The 17,574-nt window shown below is 33.1% G+C and overlaps 1 protein-coding gene across 1 annotated transcript; it reads left to right on the forward strand.

Annotated features, from left to right (window-relative positions):
• The first annotated feature begins 243 nt into the window (after positions 1–243).
• On the forward strand, positions 244–17,530 carry LOC123709459 (ubiquitin carboxyl-terminal hydrolase 5). The gene is made up of 17 exons (XM_045660840.1): positions 244–495; positions 2,584–2,703; positions 3,324–3,521; positions 3,991–4,097; positions 4,411–4,576; positions 5,146–5,313; positions 6,379–6,540; positions 6,932–7,035; positions 7,679–7,862; positions 8,544–8,755; positions 10,258–10,380; positions 11,573–11,687; positions 13,233–13,346; positions 13,666–13,813; positions 13,961–14,167; positions 15,516–15,625; positions 16,600–17,530. Exons 1-17 carry the CDS (start codon positions 367–369, stop codon positions 16,666–16,668), a joined length of 2,436 nt encoding a protein of 811 aa, XP_045516796.1. The 5' UTR covers positions 244–366; the 3' UTR covers positions 16,669–17,530.
• The last annotated feature ends 44 nt before the right edge of the window (positions 17,531–17,574 follow it).

Raw genomic sequence — 17,574 nt, forward strand, 5'->3', positions numbered from 1 at the left:
ATTTCGACATCCACATAACTGTTGAACAAGCAATATATATAATATTATAGTAGTAGTATTGTAGTATAGTATATAATAACAATATGTCATTACAAATAAACTATATATTATGTCTGATTGTATTGTACAGACTACATATTAACTGTGTTGAAACTACTTATTTATAATTTATCGCTCAGATTCTATGTATTCGATCCAACCTGAAGCTCAGTTTTGTCCATCACACCACTATACGAAATTTTATATCAATTGTTGTTGTCACTTGTATATACTGTCAAATTTGAATTCTAATTCACAAATTAGATTTACTGTATTCTTATTTCTTATTGTTAATTAATATTACCATTATTGCTCTTGATTTGGCCTATGTATGAATCTTGTGAAGAAAGGATGGTGCCAATAGAACTTTTAACGCCGCATTTGTCTACAATAAAAATACCAACATCCCAACAATTAGTCTATAAAGATGAATGTGTTCTTTCGTTCGACAACCCGGTGAGTTGCATTTTGTTTCTAACCTTCTTAGTTTTAGTTTTAAAAACAAATTATGTTATTATATCCAAATATATGAGTAACTCCCGACACATACTGTTTTAAGAATTAGATAAACAAAAGCTAACTTCAATTGTGTTAATATGAAAAATGCATCTTTATTTCCTATAAATATTCCTAATACTACATTGAATTTATACCGTTAGCAGTGTTTTTGTTATGCCGGAACTATGATGTTATCATTAAAGTGTTTAGTGTTCATAAAATTTTTCACTGCTTGATATAAATTTGCAACTGTACTAAATATAGAAGTCCTGGTACCTTGCATTGAAAATGAACATAATATCAATGACAAAAATGTATCAAACATCACTGGTGACCAAAAAAGTACATTATACAGTATATCTTGAGTCACATACTTTTTTACTGCACCTTTCTTTACATTCATTGTATGTATTTTGGTCAAAATTACTAAAGATATAGTAATTGGTACAAAAAAGCATATAAAAGATATAATTACCATGTATAAAAGAATATTCTTGTTATTAATGATACAAATTCTCATGCAGTCATTAGATTTTGGAATCCTTGCTGATTTAGTTTGTGCATAGTAAAAATCTGAGTTATTATTGTAGTTGTTTAATATGTTGAACACATTATTTAATACTACACCTATTTCATCAGTTGTATTTTTGTTGAACTCCAGATCTAGCACCTGTGAAATGTTTGGTCTTAGAATATATTTATGAATAGGTAGAGTATAGTTTGAATCACATTCTCCATTTGTTAGGTCCAATAATGCAATACAGTTATCATGAAGGTTTCTCATTTTATTCAGAGACACTTCATGAACATTCATTGGGTACAACATTAATGCTGTCATTATAGGCAGAATCCATTGTAAAAATATTGTTATGTATGTATAATTAGATTTCGCAAATGTAATAACTGCATTTAAATTTGTGTTTTGACTTCTTGAATTTTCTCTTAAATCCTGAACACTATCTCTACTCTTTTCTTCTTTTACGTTTTGATAGTGCATATAGTTATCAATTACAAGGCTCACAAAACTATTCACCAGAGATGTAACCAAAGGTCCATAGCCAAGTAATAAAGCAGAGAATCCACATGGGATTTTTTCACTATGTGATGGCTTCAGCATTCTTGTATCAAATTCTTCCATGTTCACATTTGCTGGTTCAAGAGAATAGACTGCCCGACATAAAAATGCCAATCCAATACCGATAAGAATAATATTTTGTGATAGTAACACATGGTAAAATTTACCGTTTCTTCTTAACACTCTTTTTAAATTCAATAAGGCAATACCTAAACCACTTAGAATAAGAAGTATTCCTAGATATAAGTCAACAGATTGAAACATGTTGTTAATGTGACAGCTTGTTTAAATGTGCCGACAGTAGCCCCCATAGTTTGCAAAGTTTCTTGCCAGTGATAGCTTATCAGTATGCAAATTATAGGGGCTTTTTTGAATCATCAAGTAACTTTTTCTACTTGAATATTTAATACTTTTATGGTAAAAGTTGTTTTTCTAATCCTGATTAAAATGGCCTGGTTATATAAGGGGCAAGAGTATATATATTAAGCCATTCAATTTTTTTTAATTGAAATTTGTCTCATTGTATAAAGCCCCCTAATAACATACCTAACCTATGGGGCAGATACAGTTCGACATGCTTCTATTTAATTGATAATTTTTGTGTGATCAGTGCCAAATCAAGGCAGTATCATCACTGTTTTTATCTGCACCGTATGAGTATGCTCAAATATATATGCTATATTTGCTCACATGGAAAGAAAATCTACCAATATATTTGATGGATTTAAGTGTCTTGTATTCTTTCAATTATATTATAACCTTGGCTCTACTTTTGTTGTTGGGTTCTTTTGTGATCATGATTAGTAATGACTCAATTTGTATTAATCCGTATCTAGATGAATATGTTATTTATGAAGAATTTAATTTTGGCCAAGTTTTAAAAAATGTAGTCTGATAACAACAGAATCTTATGGTATCCAAGTAATCTTAGGGTGAATATCTTATTTTAGTCTTTTTTTCTATTTTTTCAGGAGTCAGAAACCGGACTTTACGTGTCACTGACATCTTTCCTTGGCTTTGGTCGTAATTACGTGGATCATTACTATCAGAAGACGAAAAATGCTGTGTTCCTACATATTACGAGGAGCAAAGTATGTAACAACATGAACTGTATAATAATCAATTTTTATACGATACAACACACTTTGTGTTTCATCAAATTGGAAATACATGGTTCCACCTGTTATCTTTATGTTAATATGCTACAAACTCAATTAATAGGTCTTCAAATCAATCTGCTTTCTGTGCCTGACACATGTCGATTAAGATCTTCTTTGATGAAATTTTTCCACCATTTATCTGCTACTGGTCCATATAAATTAAGACATACATAGTTTTACTGTCTTATCTAACATACTACCTCACGTCTATTAACTGTCATGTTATGTTATTTCAACATGCCTCAGCTGGAGTTTCCAGATATGTGTTGTAGCGATATTTATTTGGGCAAAGACTGCTTACTGTTTTATTTCAATTTAAAATGTAACATCAATAGATTACGTATCCTCGTAAAAAAGGACACAGGGTTAATTGGGTCTTGTCTCCCTTCACACTCTCGGCAACTAAAAAACTGGGTTGACACCAACTAAGGATATATTTCACCTTTTTCCCGTACACCCTTAGATACACGACTGCCTCAAAGAGGTCTCGGGAAACTTCTAATGTGACTACAAGATACTAGACACAAATGAATATTTCCTCAACTTTACAGGCTCTAGCAGCTCACGAGGATGCAGAGGAAACCGGCGATGGACCTGAGAAGAAAATTACTCGACTTGCGATTGGTGTTGAAGGAGGTTTCGACCCCGAATATGGAAAACGGAAGTACACATACACAGACCACTATAATGTGGTTGTCTTACCTGACTACTACATGTTCCCGTGGCCCAATGATGCGTTACCTGAAGTGGTAAGTCGGAAAAATGTAGTATAAAAACTTTAATAACTTTTGTATGTTGATATTGCTAAATTCGGAGTAAGACAAAAATAATTTCAATTGATTCGCGTCTAAGACTAAGAAGAAACTGTAATAGTATTGTCTTTTGTTAGTGTCTAGTGTCTTTTACACATTTAAAGAAAACGCTTTTTTACCGGATTGAAGCTATGTATTATTATAAACTTGTAATTATTTTACATAATTTTAAATTTTTTCCCGACGTTTCGTTAATTATAAGTTTATACATTATTAATACATAGCTTCAATCCGGAAAAAAGTGTTTTCTTTAGACACTGTAATGGTACTTGGATATTAAGAAAAATAAAATAAAGTAAAATCCCATTGATTGGTATAATAATTCTAATTAATCTAAGTACTTAAGATAACTATGTACTTGAAAATAAATCTGTGTGGACGGTATAATACAAAAAGTAATCTCCAGGTCAAGATGTCGGTTCAAGGAATCATAGATGCGCAATCTCCCTTCAAAATAGCCGAAATGGCTGCATTGCAAGGCACTTGGGATGGAGAGAAAAGAGAGGTTTCCGTGTAAGTGAATTTCTCTTTCTTTCTTTATGCTAAATAAAATCATAAATGAATATGACTATGTATGATGGAATTTGTTTTGTTTTGTTCATCTCTCAATTCTCAGAAACTCAATTTGTTTTAAAATATCCTTGACTTAATCCTTTTTTAAAGTGCATACTTCTCCCGCAAAGGACGGCAACGCACCCACTAAAACAAGAGTCAAGTTAAAATCTTTTTCTAATTATGTAATCATAAATTTTTATTATTTACATAATGCGACCACAGCGTTGCCAATTATGGCGGTTACATTAACCATATAGGTTTACAATTTCAGACACTCAGTCAACCTCAAACAGCTAGACAATGGTGTGAAGATCCCACCGTTGGGTTGGAAGTGTGAAAAATGTGATCTCACTACCAATTTGTGGCTGAATCTAACAGATGGATCTATTCTGTGTGGCCGAAGATTTTTTGACGGTTCCGGCGGAAATGATCACGCAGTGAGTTTTAACGCTAAGTAAGCGTTCAAGTATTACGTAACAAGTCAAAAGTGGGGGGGGGGGGGTGACGAAAACGTCATACCTGCAAAAATGCGTCACGAATACTTGAATGCTCCATTATCAATGGAGGGTAGGAAATCGAAGCCTATTTTTATTAATTAATTTTTCAAGTATTTGAGTTCTCCTCTGTACCTATTGATGAAATCATACACACACATGTAAAATTGTATTTTTTGGCATCACAGCTGGTTACTCTAGATTTAAATGGGGTGTTAATTCTTTATTAAGTTTTCGGTTAAATATAATAATAAGTTTTGTGTTTCTTGAAAACCGTAATAGAAGCACTTTGTAGTAATCTTGTCGGCTTGGATCCTATATTCTTTAATTACACATAAACAGGTCATTAATTAATGGAACTGTCAAACTGCACAGAGCATAGAGATTACACAATTCACAGACTATAACAAACAAAAATTACACCTTGACACAACAATAAAAACTATTTCGTCAAACACAATTCATCGTACATGCGATTTCCTTATAAGTATTAAGTTTTTGTTATCGATCAGGTGGAGCATTATCGAAAAACAGGCTACCCTCTAGCGGTGAAATTGGGAACTATAACAATAGATGGCAAGGGAGATGTGTTTTCATATGCCGAAGATGATATGGTGGAAGATCCCTACTTGGCTGATCATTTGAAGCACTTTGGCATTAATGTACAACAATTGCAGAAGGTATGTTTGAACCATAGTCGTTATATTAGATACGCCAGTGCACTGGTATCCTCAAACTAAAGTGAAGATCCTCGGCCAGCATCTTTTTCAAACTCAAACTAACTTTATTCATATAGGTAACTTATGACCGTCAACCGGGAAGATGTTAAAATGATTTTAAATTTTCATTTACTACCAGTTTGCAAGTCATGGGTTGTAGAGCGGGCAAGAAGAACTGGCTAAAAACAACTGGCTTTTTAATCGACAAGTTTTGAGTCATACAAATAAAATAAAATAAAAAATAAAAATAGCCTTTATTCGAGTACACATAGTTATACTAAGTTCATGTCAGATATGTTTTTCCTAGTACTCGACCTCCGACGGAGTGAAGGCCTCCTCCAAATTCTTCCACTTGTTCCGTTCTCTGCGACAATTTTCCAATTTTTTCCCGCTAACCTATTTATTTCGTCTTCCCAAGTTTTTGGTGGGCATACTCTCTTTTTTCTTTCCACTGGGCCATTCCTATTAAGGGTCTTTTTGACCCATCTGCCATCACAAATGCTATCCATCCAATCCATTTTAACCTTTTTTGTATATATTATAACGTGTTTTATTTTTGTACGGCTTCGTATCACATCGTTTTTTACCTTGTCTTTTAGTGTCAACTGAGGAATCGAGCGCTCCATAGCCCTTTGGCATACTCCAATCTTATTTATTAACGCTTTGTTAAAATTATCATACAAATTGTTTGGAGCAAATCAATCCCAAGCATTGGGATCATTTAAATAATCGTCAATTCTTATATACTGACAATGCACATTGGTGTTGAGGTGAGCTTCCTGCCCGTTTGCCTCCAGTTAAATAAAATAAAATGGTTATATTTTCCGGGTTTTAGGTAATTTAATTAATGATCAACCGTTGGGTGATGGGGTGACTGTTTGTGATAAAAAGCAATTGTAAAATAATGTGATGTAAATTTAAGGACATTTTTTATTACTTATTTTGAGAACATTAAATAATGAATCATATTAGTATAAAGCATAAAATTTATTTATTCATATTCGTATATTTACGTTATCTGTTCAGACTGAGAAATCGATGGTGGAATTGGAATTAGAATTGAACCAGAAAACCGGTGAATGGAATACGCTTCAAGAGAGTGGGAGTGAACTGCAACCTTTGAACGGGCCAGCTCTAACTGGATTGAATAACCTGGGAAATTCGTGTTATATCAACTGTGTGATGCAGGTGAGTGAACGATGCTTTTTGCTTCTGATTAGAAACGTACCGTTTTACGATTTATGTAATAAATAAAATTTACGATATTTAAAATATCTTGATGTACACAGAAAGAACTTATGTATAACGCTACTATTACGTATATTAAGCGGTCGACTTAGAGTACTTCGAGAAAAGAGCTTGCCAATTCATAAAAGGCTGGCAGCGCACTCGTGAGCCCTCTGCCATTGAGAGTGTCCATTTGCCCCTTGTTCTATAAAAAACGCTCTCAAGACGAGATTTTGATTTGTGATTCGCATTAGAATATGTACCATAGACAGCCTACATCTGTATACTAGAAAATAACATAAATGGACAATGAATACGTTCTGGCATGTAACGACGTATTATTAAATTCCAGGTTTTATTCCGGATGCCAGATTTCGTCCAACATTTCGTTGATGGCGTCGAGGATATTTTCTTAAATCTCCCCGAAGATCCAGTCAACGACTTCAATATACAGACGTTAGTTATTTTTCATGTTATATGAGAACCTGTCATTGTCTTAATGTCAAAGTCAAACGGTTTTGACAACCATTTACAAACCTTACCATCGCTTAAAACTCTAAATAATGCATATTTTTTTATATTTTAGGAATATAGATTATGTTATGAAATATTTTTTTTTAATACTTGTAAAGATATGATTGGAAATGAATGAATCGATTTTAATTAAAGATAAATTGTTTCCGATGTTGGGTGATTTTAATAAAAACGATCATAAGAAAACACTTTTTAAACGGATTGAAGCTATGTATTCTTATTATACTAACATTATTTAATAATTATTTACATAATTTTAAATTAATTTTTTTCCGACGTTTTGCGTGCTTTACAGCGTGCGTGGTCACGGTGACTGAAAAGACTATCTTTATATGTCTAAGTTTAGTCATAGACATAGCATTTATTACTAACAAAACACAAAAAAAAAAATATTAATCAAAAAAGGAATATGTGAGTTGTGACTGTAGCTGGCCCTGGTTCAGCACTATGAGTAATTCTTATATTTATTAACAAACATACACGTCACACTGATAATAGATAAATATTTTTCAATTCCAACAATATAAGTTTGTAATCAGTTAAATTTTGATGATTGTCTTTCTAGGGCAAAAGTTGGCGTAGGCCTGATATCAGGGCGGTATTCGTTTCCCGGGGATGATAGCGGGTTCCAGCCAGGAATATCACTCCATATGTTCCGACAGCTTATTGGCAAAGGTCACCCCGAGTTTATGACCAAGAGACAACAGGATGCGCACGAGTTCTACCTACATTTCCTTACTCTATTGGAGGTAAGATCACAACTATTATTTAAAATCTACTGAAATTACTATTCTTTTTATTTCTCTTTACTCTTTTTGTCTCTTTCCTTCAAGTCTTCAATTTACGTAATAAAAAGAAACAGATCAGCGCTTTGATTGAACTGATTTTGTTTAATGAAGATTTTTCTATCCTAACGCTTATATTGCAGCTTATGTGGGTCATTCCTTTAAAAAATCTAGATTTACAATCTTAAAATAAAAGTATTAAAATTACTGTGATGTGGTGAATTGATATTAGAATTCGATTTTTAAAAAATGATTATGGAAACGTCAACATCATTTACGTTCACTTGACGTTTCGAGACTTCTTAATCGCAGACTACCACACCATAGATTCTTATTTTTTTAATCCAGCTACAAGTCGATTCGCCGAAATTTTGATATTTGTAGCTAAATTCTAAGTTGCCTAACAAATTGAATCTTACTTAGTTAAATTAAATTAATATATACATAACCTGCATATTATACGTCACCTGCAGTATAACATGTATAAACTTAACAGGGGAATGTAAATAAGTTTGGAACACACACGGCGTAATTTTTTTAAAAATTTTATATTTATATATATACTGCTGTTTGCACATTTCACCCACTTGGAAATTCTACTGAATTTTTCAGCATTAAAATAACTATTTAATACTGTTTTTACAGCGCAACAGCAGGCATAAACAAAACCCCTCCGACTGTCTCAAGTTAGTCGTCGAGGAACGTATACAATGTACGGAGTCCCTTAACGTGAAATACGTCAGAAGACCAGAACATTATTTGCCTTTGCCGGTTCCAGTCGCGGCGGCGACTAATGCCACTCAAGTAAGAGAATACGAGGCAAGACGGGTGGAGGCAGAAGCTAGCGGACAGAGATTGTAAGTACATAAAAATTTTATAATTTTTATTAATAATAAAATAAAATTCCTTAATAAAATCTTTAGTATTTGTCTACTCTACGGATAATGAGCGCAAAGAATTATAAGTATTTCTCTATATTAAAATAATGAATGTGTTTAACCCTAGGTTAATATTAAAATTCGTATTACAAGTCACAATATTGACTTGAGCACTGTCAAATGCGTCAAACTTTAGAAAAAAATGATAGCTCTTGTAACAAGATTAAAGTTATTTCTAACGTTCTAGAATGTTTGACGTCATTAGATTATTTGAAACTATTAAATATATAATATATATTACCGAATAGTTCCATGTGTTCATTGGTTACTAAATTTACAGTATACTGGATTGTCAATTCAAAACTTTATACAGTGGAATCTCGAACTCGAATGTTAAGGGAACTGCAAAATAAAACTTAACAAGAACTTTGAGATACATATGATTTAACTGCTAAAATTTCGAGTTACACAGGCGCGATTTCTAGAGTCGAATTTGAATAACAATTCAAGTTAAGTTTTGTAGTATATATTTTTATATGAATGTATTTATTCATTGCACGTGTACAAGACAAAAACATTAGATTAGAAGCCCCGAACTCGAACATACATTTATGATTTTATTGCTATTATTTCGGGGAATTCCAAGTAAGACGTCATTATATTTTACGAACTATGATTTACAGTCTCTTTTTTGAAATTCGAATTATAGAACGTATTTATGTATTATAAATACTTCGTTGGGAAATAACATTTTGTTCGAGTTATCGAGATTTCACTTATTGTTGTTTATTTGTGATCTGTAAAGTTAGCTTATTTTAAACGAAAAAAAAAAACAAAGCAATCGTCGTAGTTTGCGTAAAGCCGCGCAGAGCCATAATCGAATCAGCAGTAAGCAGCAGTTTCTGAAGTTCCAAAAATCCGAAATTCGTCGATATATATTTATTTAAATCTATAAACGTATAAACAAAATGCTGTAACAAATCCAAAGGTGCAACCCCTTATCGTTTATAAGCAATCTCTTTTGGGTTTAAAGTCAGCCAAAAGTAGCACAGAAGTAGAAAGCGTATACGTGCACATATTAAGTACGTATACATACACGTATTCCCTATATTTTATAAACCGGTTTTTTGCATCGGCTACCTATTGATTGTCGATGTTTGAATGGGTTCTTGGCACTATAGTCATTATAATAATTATACTTCAGTGGTATTAGTATAAGTTTTAAATATGTTTGTCGTCCTAATGGACAGATAATTTGTGTCCGGTTTATGTTTCCATCACACTATTGTAAACTTCTCCTTTTCGGATTATGTAAACAGTAAAATAAAATAAAAGATTTTTAAAAGAGGTATAGTCGTATGGAATTAGGAAGTTTATTTCATGAGTGTGTATCGAAGACTTAAAAGGACTTGGAAAAAATTTGAGATTCCAGAATTCCTTTGATTTGACAACCTTTAACGAGTACGACTAAACTGTTTCAGGGACCCATCACAGACAGTCCGTCCAAACATCCCATTCAAGGCTTGCCTCGACAGCTTCATGAGGGAAGAGTCCATTGATCAATTCTTCAGTTCCGCTGTTAATAAGAAGGTCACAGCTAAGAAGTAAGTAAATTTTGAGTCAAACAGAAGACGCGTACACGCAACGCACACATAGAAGCGCGCTGCTTCTATATAATGCGAAGTCACACCAAGTTCGTGGCGCTTCCCGACAAAAAAGGCTCGTAGGAGGCCTCGACATATACTAACGGATCCGGATGATCCAATTACCGTAGCTATAATATATAAAAATAAATTAAAAGCCAATAATAATAAAAATAGCGAAAAATAGATTAGGGTAAAAAACCGCCTTTACCGGGGAAGGACCTTTACTACGTACTTCGCTCTCTCCAGTGAGCTTCCGTCCTGCCCTTCAGGCGATTGACCACCCCGCGACGGCCCAAGCCGAGGTTTGAGTCTCACAGAAGACACCCTTGCGCTAGCCGAGGGATAAAAACACAATTTAAGGCCGAGCTACGCTCGCCAAAACAGCACGAGCTGAGCTGTAAAGGCTCTTAAGGCTAACAGCGATATTCCTTTAAAAAAAAGTTCGTGGCTAGATAGATGTCTGTGTAAGTCTGCGAGTACGATAGCCCTCCTGGCTAGGCTAGGGTCGTCTGCTCGTGGATCTTCAATGGCTTTTCTATGCTCCGCGCCGTTAAGTTAAGCCTTAGCTAGGTGAACATAAGGGTTGCGATGCCCCGCGTCCTATATATACGGTTCAATATGAGGATATATTGTATGTAAACAATATTGTATCAAGGAGAACAATACATTACTTTCTTAAGGACAATTTGAATTTACTCAACAAGGGTGTTACAGCCTTTATTTATCGACATCTTATTTACATACAAGAAAAGTGCGTACCGATTCTGGTAACGCGCTTGCAATCCTTCTGGCAGTGAGAGTGTCCATGGGCGGCACTTAACATCAGGTGATACTGCTGCCCGTTTGCCTCCTGTTACATAAAAATCATTTTATACAAAATAAATATATGTACAATATTAAGATTTGGTCCACCATTGGTTGGTGTTTTTTACCGTCATCCAAATTTTGTCAACTACCCTCTTTCATGGCATCGGTCCATTGGTCTTTTGGTCTGTCAATGTTTCTTTTGGGCCAGTTCATTCGGTTACCGATTTTGAGCATCTGCCATCTGTATAACTGGCTACTTAACCTACCCATCTCCATTTGGGTTGTAGGGCGTGTTGCTCAAGAACTTTGCATCAGAAACTTTCATTTTTTTTTTAAATTTCAGGATAACTCGTTTAGGGACATTCCCGGACTTCTTGTGGATTCAGCTGAAGAAATTCACTATCAAAGAAGACTGGACGCCCGCAAAGCTCGATGTAGAAGTAGATATGCCGTGGGAGGTAATTTTTACATTTATTAAATTAATTTTCTGTATATAGAAATGAATTGCTGTTCCTTGTCTCGCTGAAACTCGACAATGGCTTGATAATGCTTGAAATATTTGTGGAAGTTCAGGGAAGGTTTGTATTTTCTCTTCTTGTATGAATTGAATTTTCCAATTGAAGCTGTTCCTAGCTCAGAAATTAAGTTCTTTTTTATTTTTAGAAATAAAAAATGGTCACTTGGTTGGTCATATATTTATAGATGCTTTCAGAAATTTATGTTTCATAGCTGTAGGTCATAAGAGGTCCGATCTCTGGTCCAATAATAACTTTAACATAAATACATATATGTAGGTGATAAATTCAACGGGTCATCTAGTATTATATGTTATGGAATATTTTGAATGCAGCCATATAATACAAACTAGTATTTTCTGTATGCATCGGTTAGTGTAGGTTTTATTAGATGCTGATTAATAACAATAATAATTTACCTTTTTCTAACTACTAAATTATTTTTCAATAATATTTTTCATAGAAATTTTTAATTTGTGTGAAGAACCAACCTAAGAATTCACCGGGCACCTCTCAGATTAAACAGTACTTACTTATATATACCTGGATATATTAGCTAGTGGGCTTATTTTAAAGAAAGCATTGTTGAGTGCCTCATACCTAATCCACTGTTCTGTTGGTATTCTTTTGTAACATTTATGTTTAACAGAATTTTCATATATTTTAGAAATATGTAATATATACTGTAAATAAAGTATTACGTATGATGTGGTAAACTTAAAAAAATAAAATATTACTAAATTAAAATACACTAGTAATTTTATAACGATAACGACATGAAATATAAGAGGTTATATATTTTAAATAATTATACCTACTAGTAGAAGAAAGTAAAAACTTTATTACACATAATCTAAAAGTCTTCTCGCTTATGTACTCCTTTCAATGGTCCAGTGAATAGGCTCGCTCTTACAACTTAATTACAAACATTGATGTGTTTTACAACAGTCTACCAACTTACCGTAATTTTTGCAGGCTCTTAATGTATTTTAAGTTTTCATTTTGTTTGTTTGTTTATTACTGTTATTTTTTAATCTCTTAGTTTTGGTTTATTACAATTTTTTTTGTTTTGTTTTATTTTGTGGTTGTTTGTTTAATTTTCTTTGTCCTTTGATATACTGCTTATGTTCTAATGTAATTGATGTGTGTGTGAAACTACTGTTGTACGAAAATACTTTCAGTTTTAGCATAGGACAGGTTGGGATGTTGCTTACGATTGTTAGTGACTGCATAAGTTTTGAATCGATAGTGATAATATTGTTATGAAAGGTCCTCTGAAAGATAAAAGGCATTTGTAAGGTGTGGTGTGGTCGGTGATTCCAAAAAAGTAGGTCTAGCTGTTAGAAGTTTTGTTTCATCATACAATTTTGAAGTAGCCGAAAACCTATTGTGTTAATTTAAGTATTTTTTGGCTTATAAAGTAATAGATGCTTTATAAAGGTTCCACTGAATTGCCTTGAATTTTAAATTACATTGTTCATGTTTTAGATAGACCTAAAGAGTTTACGAGGTCATGGACCACAGCCCGATGAGACGCTTTTACCGGAGTCAAGTCCAGACACTCCCGCGCCGGTCTACGATGAAGCTTTGCTGGCACAGTTAGTGAGTATGAAGAACTTTAGTGTTAGGTGCTAAAACCCCACGGCGCCACCAGCAATCAGCCGGTGAAATCACGGCCTCCTGTGCCCATGAGTGGTTCACGAACTAATGTTACACTTACATTTGCTTTCAAGAGATTTTTTGACACTTCCCAAGCGGAGGTTTTTACTTGAGATGCTTTAAAATGCCGTACTTTTGGTAAAAGTAATTCAATTTCTTTTCCTTAATTTATATTTTACTAACATTTGAATCTAAGACCGCATGACGCAACATAAAAGCCAATTTGTTTCTTCTATTAAATATTTTTCCGATTTATTTTTAGTTGGACATGGGTTTCCCAGTCGAGGCGTGTAAGAAGTCGCTCTATTATACAAATAACTCCGGTATGGAGGCTGCGTCTAACTGGCTCATGGAACATATGACTGACTGGGACTTTGCCAACAAGTTTGAGCCGCCCGGATTTAAATCAGGTAATATGGGAATCAATAAATAATTTTTTTTTTATAAAACTACTCGGAAAATAGATTTTTTAGATCCTTTTTGCCATACTTAAAGTAAAAAACGCCAGACTTTTTCGTTCTTTATTTTTAAATTTTAAAAAACATTTTTTCCCATAGACAATGCGGTGACAGTAGACCCAGCAAGCGTGGAACAGATAACTGGCATGGGTTTCACAGCAGCCCAAGCGGCCAAAGCTCTCCAGGCCACGGAAGGGGACGTTGGCAGAGCGCTTGACTGGATCTTCAGCCGGGCAGAACAACTGGATGTTGACGAAGAAAGTGTCCCGAAAGACAATAATTTCGGATGCAGAGATGGTGAAGCGAGTAAGACATTTTTTGTAATTAATTTTGTTTTCAGTAACTTAGGTTAAATCACTTATTAGTATTAAGTCAGACTAGATTGTAACATCCAATGATAGACATCAGTGAAGAGAATTAAAAAAAGTGTGCGTGTACTATTGTACACACGTAAGAAGTGAAACTTCTTTATGACCTTATTTTTCGTTAAATGATCTACTGAATGCAACTTTACAGAAATTGGTTAAATAAAGTTAAATTAGATAAATTTTTAACAAAAGGATTTTATTATCATAGACATGAATACAAATAATACAATTATTTCATTTTACCTGATTACTACTAAGGTTATTACAGAATTTCACTAATTGTAATAAATTTATTACTATAATTGTTATCGTTATAATATATTTTTGTTATAAATGCCTTCTAATATCTTCGAATCAACCGTGGTAGGGACAAGAAAAAGATGTAACGGATAAATGTGACGCGTACCCAAGAATGTGACGGTAAATATTTTTCCAACGCCGATAAAGAAGTTTCACTTCAAAAACAACATATTTTTGTCTACTTAATTTTTTTATCAATATTAATATTGGTGGTATGTGATCAGCCTTCTGTGCCTGCACGGCAACTAAGCAAAGCCGGTTTATCGCGATTTTATCCTTCACTGTAGGTATAAGCGAGTGTTAAATTGGCACATTACAAGGGCTGAACAAAGGGCATACAATCTCTAAAATTACAAGGGCTGAACACTGCATTAATATAATGAGTCACTTTTATAATAAAACTTCTGATTTTACTGAATAGAGACCAGTGTGGTGATCATGAAGTACAATTATTGTTTACGCAGCATTTCATTTATTCATATTAGGGAGCGTTCAAGTATTACGTAACGAATTTTGGGGGAGGGACCTCTTCTAAAACGTTACGATGCGGGGCGGGGATTGAATTACGCGTTATTGTTAATATTATTTTTCACTTTCCAGTACTTTACACCACATAATGGTAAGTTTTAGGTATAAAGAGACACGGGTTGGTCACGAAACGTTTTACTATTGAAAACAGAAAAGTTACGGCGCGTTTCATGGGGGGGGGGTCCAAATCAATCTCTTAAAATTGCATGACGTAATACTTGAACGCTCCCTTAACTATCAAAATGATTATGTCGAATAACGTAACAGAACATAATAAAAGGTAATTTAGCACTGCACAATATTACCTTGGCTTAATGAGTGAAGAAGAGTATGGAGCCAGTTCCTCATATCCATTTTACCCACTTGATTTGACAACTGTTCATATTAATAAATGATTTTTTTTATTCTAACTCACGCCTCTTTCCGCACTGAGTACATTTGACTTCTATATCTTTAAGGGTACAAGTTGGTGGCGTTCATATCTCACATGGGTACGTCGACAACGGTCGGCCATTATGTATGTCATATATTACGTCAAGACGCATGGGTCATATATAATGACAATAAGGTAAGTTTTAGCTAGTTTAAATGTTTTATTTAGACAAAGTTTTGAAGGATTGGGATAGTTATAATTATGGAGGCAAGGCAAAGTGGTATGATGTTATATTGAAAAAACGTCTTTACAGATCACCCTAAAGCAAAAGTATCTAAAATAATAAGTAGTACAAAAAAAAACTTGGCAATTAAAAAGAGTGGCGGAGAGTTTATTGCCAGTTCTTCTCTTCCGTTCTATGCCCTTGATTTGAGAACTGGCAGTAAATGTAAAATTAGAAGCATTTAATATATACTTCTTTTTTATTGACGTTCATAAGTGTACATTGTGTTACCTATATGAATTAATGATTTTTGACTTTGAAGAAAAAAATTAACGAATAATTATGGCACCATAGACAAACATGTACAACTTCATTAAACTAATCAGCAAATGCTACAGCGCATTCAAATTAAGGAAAGCAATGAAGGATAGAAGATATATTATTATGTATATTATAGCCATGTTAAATGATATCTAAGATTTAATGAAAGATTTTTGAGATTGGTTTAGTAGTCTTTGTTTATCTTTTAAAAATAATTTATATTATAATTGTAGACTAGTAATAACAGCGATCTAGTTCAATTGAACACAGCGGCTAATTATTCTCACTAAGATGGGATATCCGACACAGCCCCAGTATTTACGTTATACACTAACTTTCTCCCTTACTTTGAACCTGGGACTTCATGTTGGCGAATAAGACGGTTAAACCAGTAGTAGTCACATTTCTAACAATGTTAAACTTAGCATTTCCTCTGAAGCTTATATCTGTTAAAGTTATTTTAAAACCTTTCAACAATCTAAAAGCATATTTTACTAAATCAAGTAAATATTATGCAAATAAATTCAGTTGATCAGTTGAGAACAGGTTGAAGAACATTTATATTTTTTAATATAATTAAAAAATATAAATGTTCTTAAATATAAATATAAATTTCTTTCAACAGGTGGAGTTGTCACTGAATGCACCCAAAAATCTTGGATATCTTTATCTATACCAGCGTATTGAGCCTTAACTTAAGTGATATGATGTGAACAAATTACTATTTGAATTAACTTAAATGGGCAAAAATGTAAATTTATTTTTAGAAGTGGTCTATCTGTAGACAATTGCTTCGTCAAGTTTTCATTAAATGTCATAATTCGTTTGACATAAAATTCAGTGTTAGAACAAATCAAAAAAAAATTTACTTGACGCTGCCAAAAAGAATTTTAATTTTTATAAATCTACTCGCAGTGCTAATATGATACAAAACATACTGTATGTAAAGCATTGTCTCCAGTTTTGACAAAAAAAAAACTTTTTAATATATGTATAAGAAACCTCAAATGAGTTATCCCAATTAAAATGCATTTGTGTATTAAAATAAACTAATAAATTCTAATGTTTTTTTTTGTCTCTAACACTATCACTGCATTGTGTTATTATATGAACACAATTTAATTTTTTGTATTAACTTGATGTAACAGTTCCCAAAGGCCCAATAAATTTTATAACTTATTAAAAAAAAATATTTTTTATATTATTAATTATTAGATTGTGCTGCCAATATCCATGCTGGATAAAAAGTGAACCATCACAGTAATATACTTACTTACATATTCATAAATACTAAATCGGTATACTATAGCTATTTAAATAAAGTACTCATGTGTCATTTTTAATCACAGCATAAATAATATGAAAGAAAGAGATCAATAATTACTAGGTTGTACTGTGACCAAAGTACTTAATATTACATTTATCAACTGTCTCTCTCTGCCTGTATCTCTTTGCTTTGTTATTTGTATATACTTTAGTATTTACTGTGAGTAAAAATAATGACTTTAGTTTTTCTTACGCAAAAAAACTAGTGTGGATCTATATTTTTTTTACAAAAGTTGGCAATAACATTAAATTTGAAAAAAAGTCTGATACTTAT

Source organism: Pieris brassicae, chromosome 5 (assembly GCF_905147105.1).
Source record: "Pieris brassicae chromosome 5, ilPieBrab1.1, whole genome shotgun sequence".
Lineage (NCBI taxonomy): Eukaryota > Metazoa > Arthropoda > Insecta > Lepidoptera > Pieridae > Pieris > Pieris brassicae.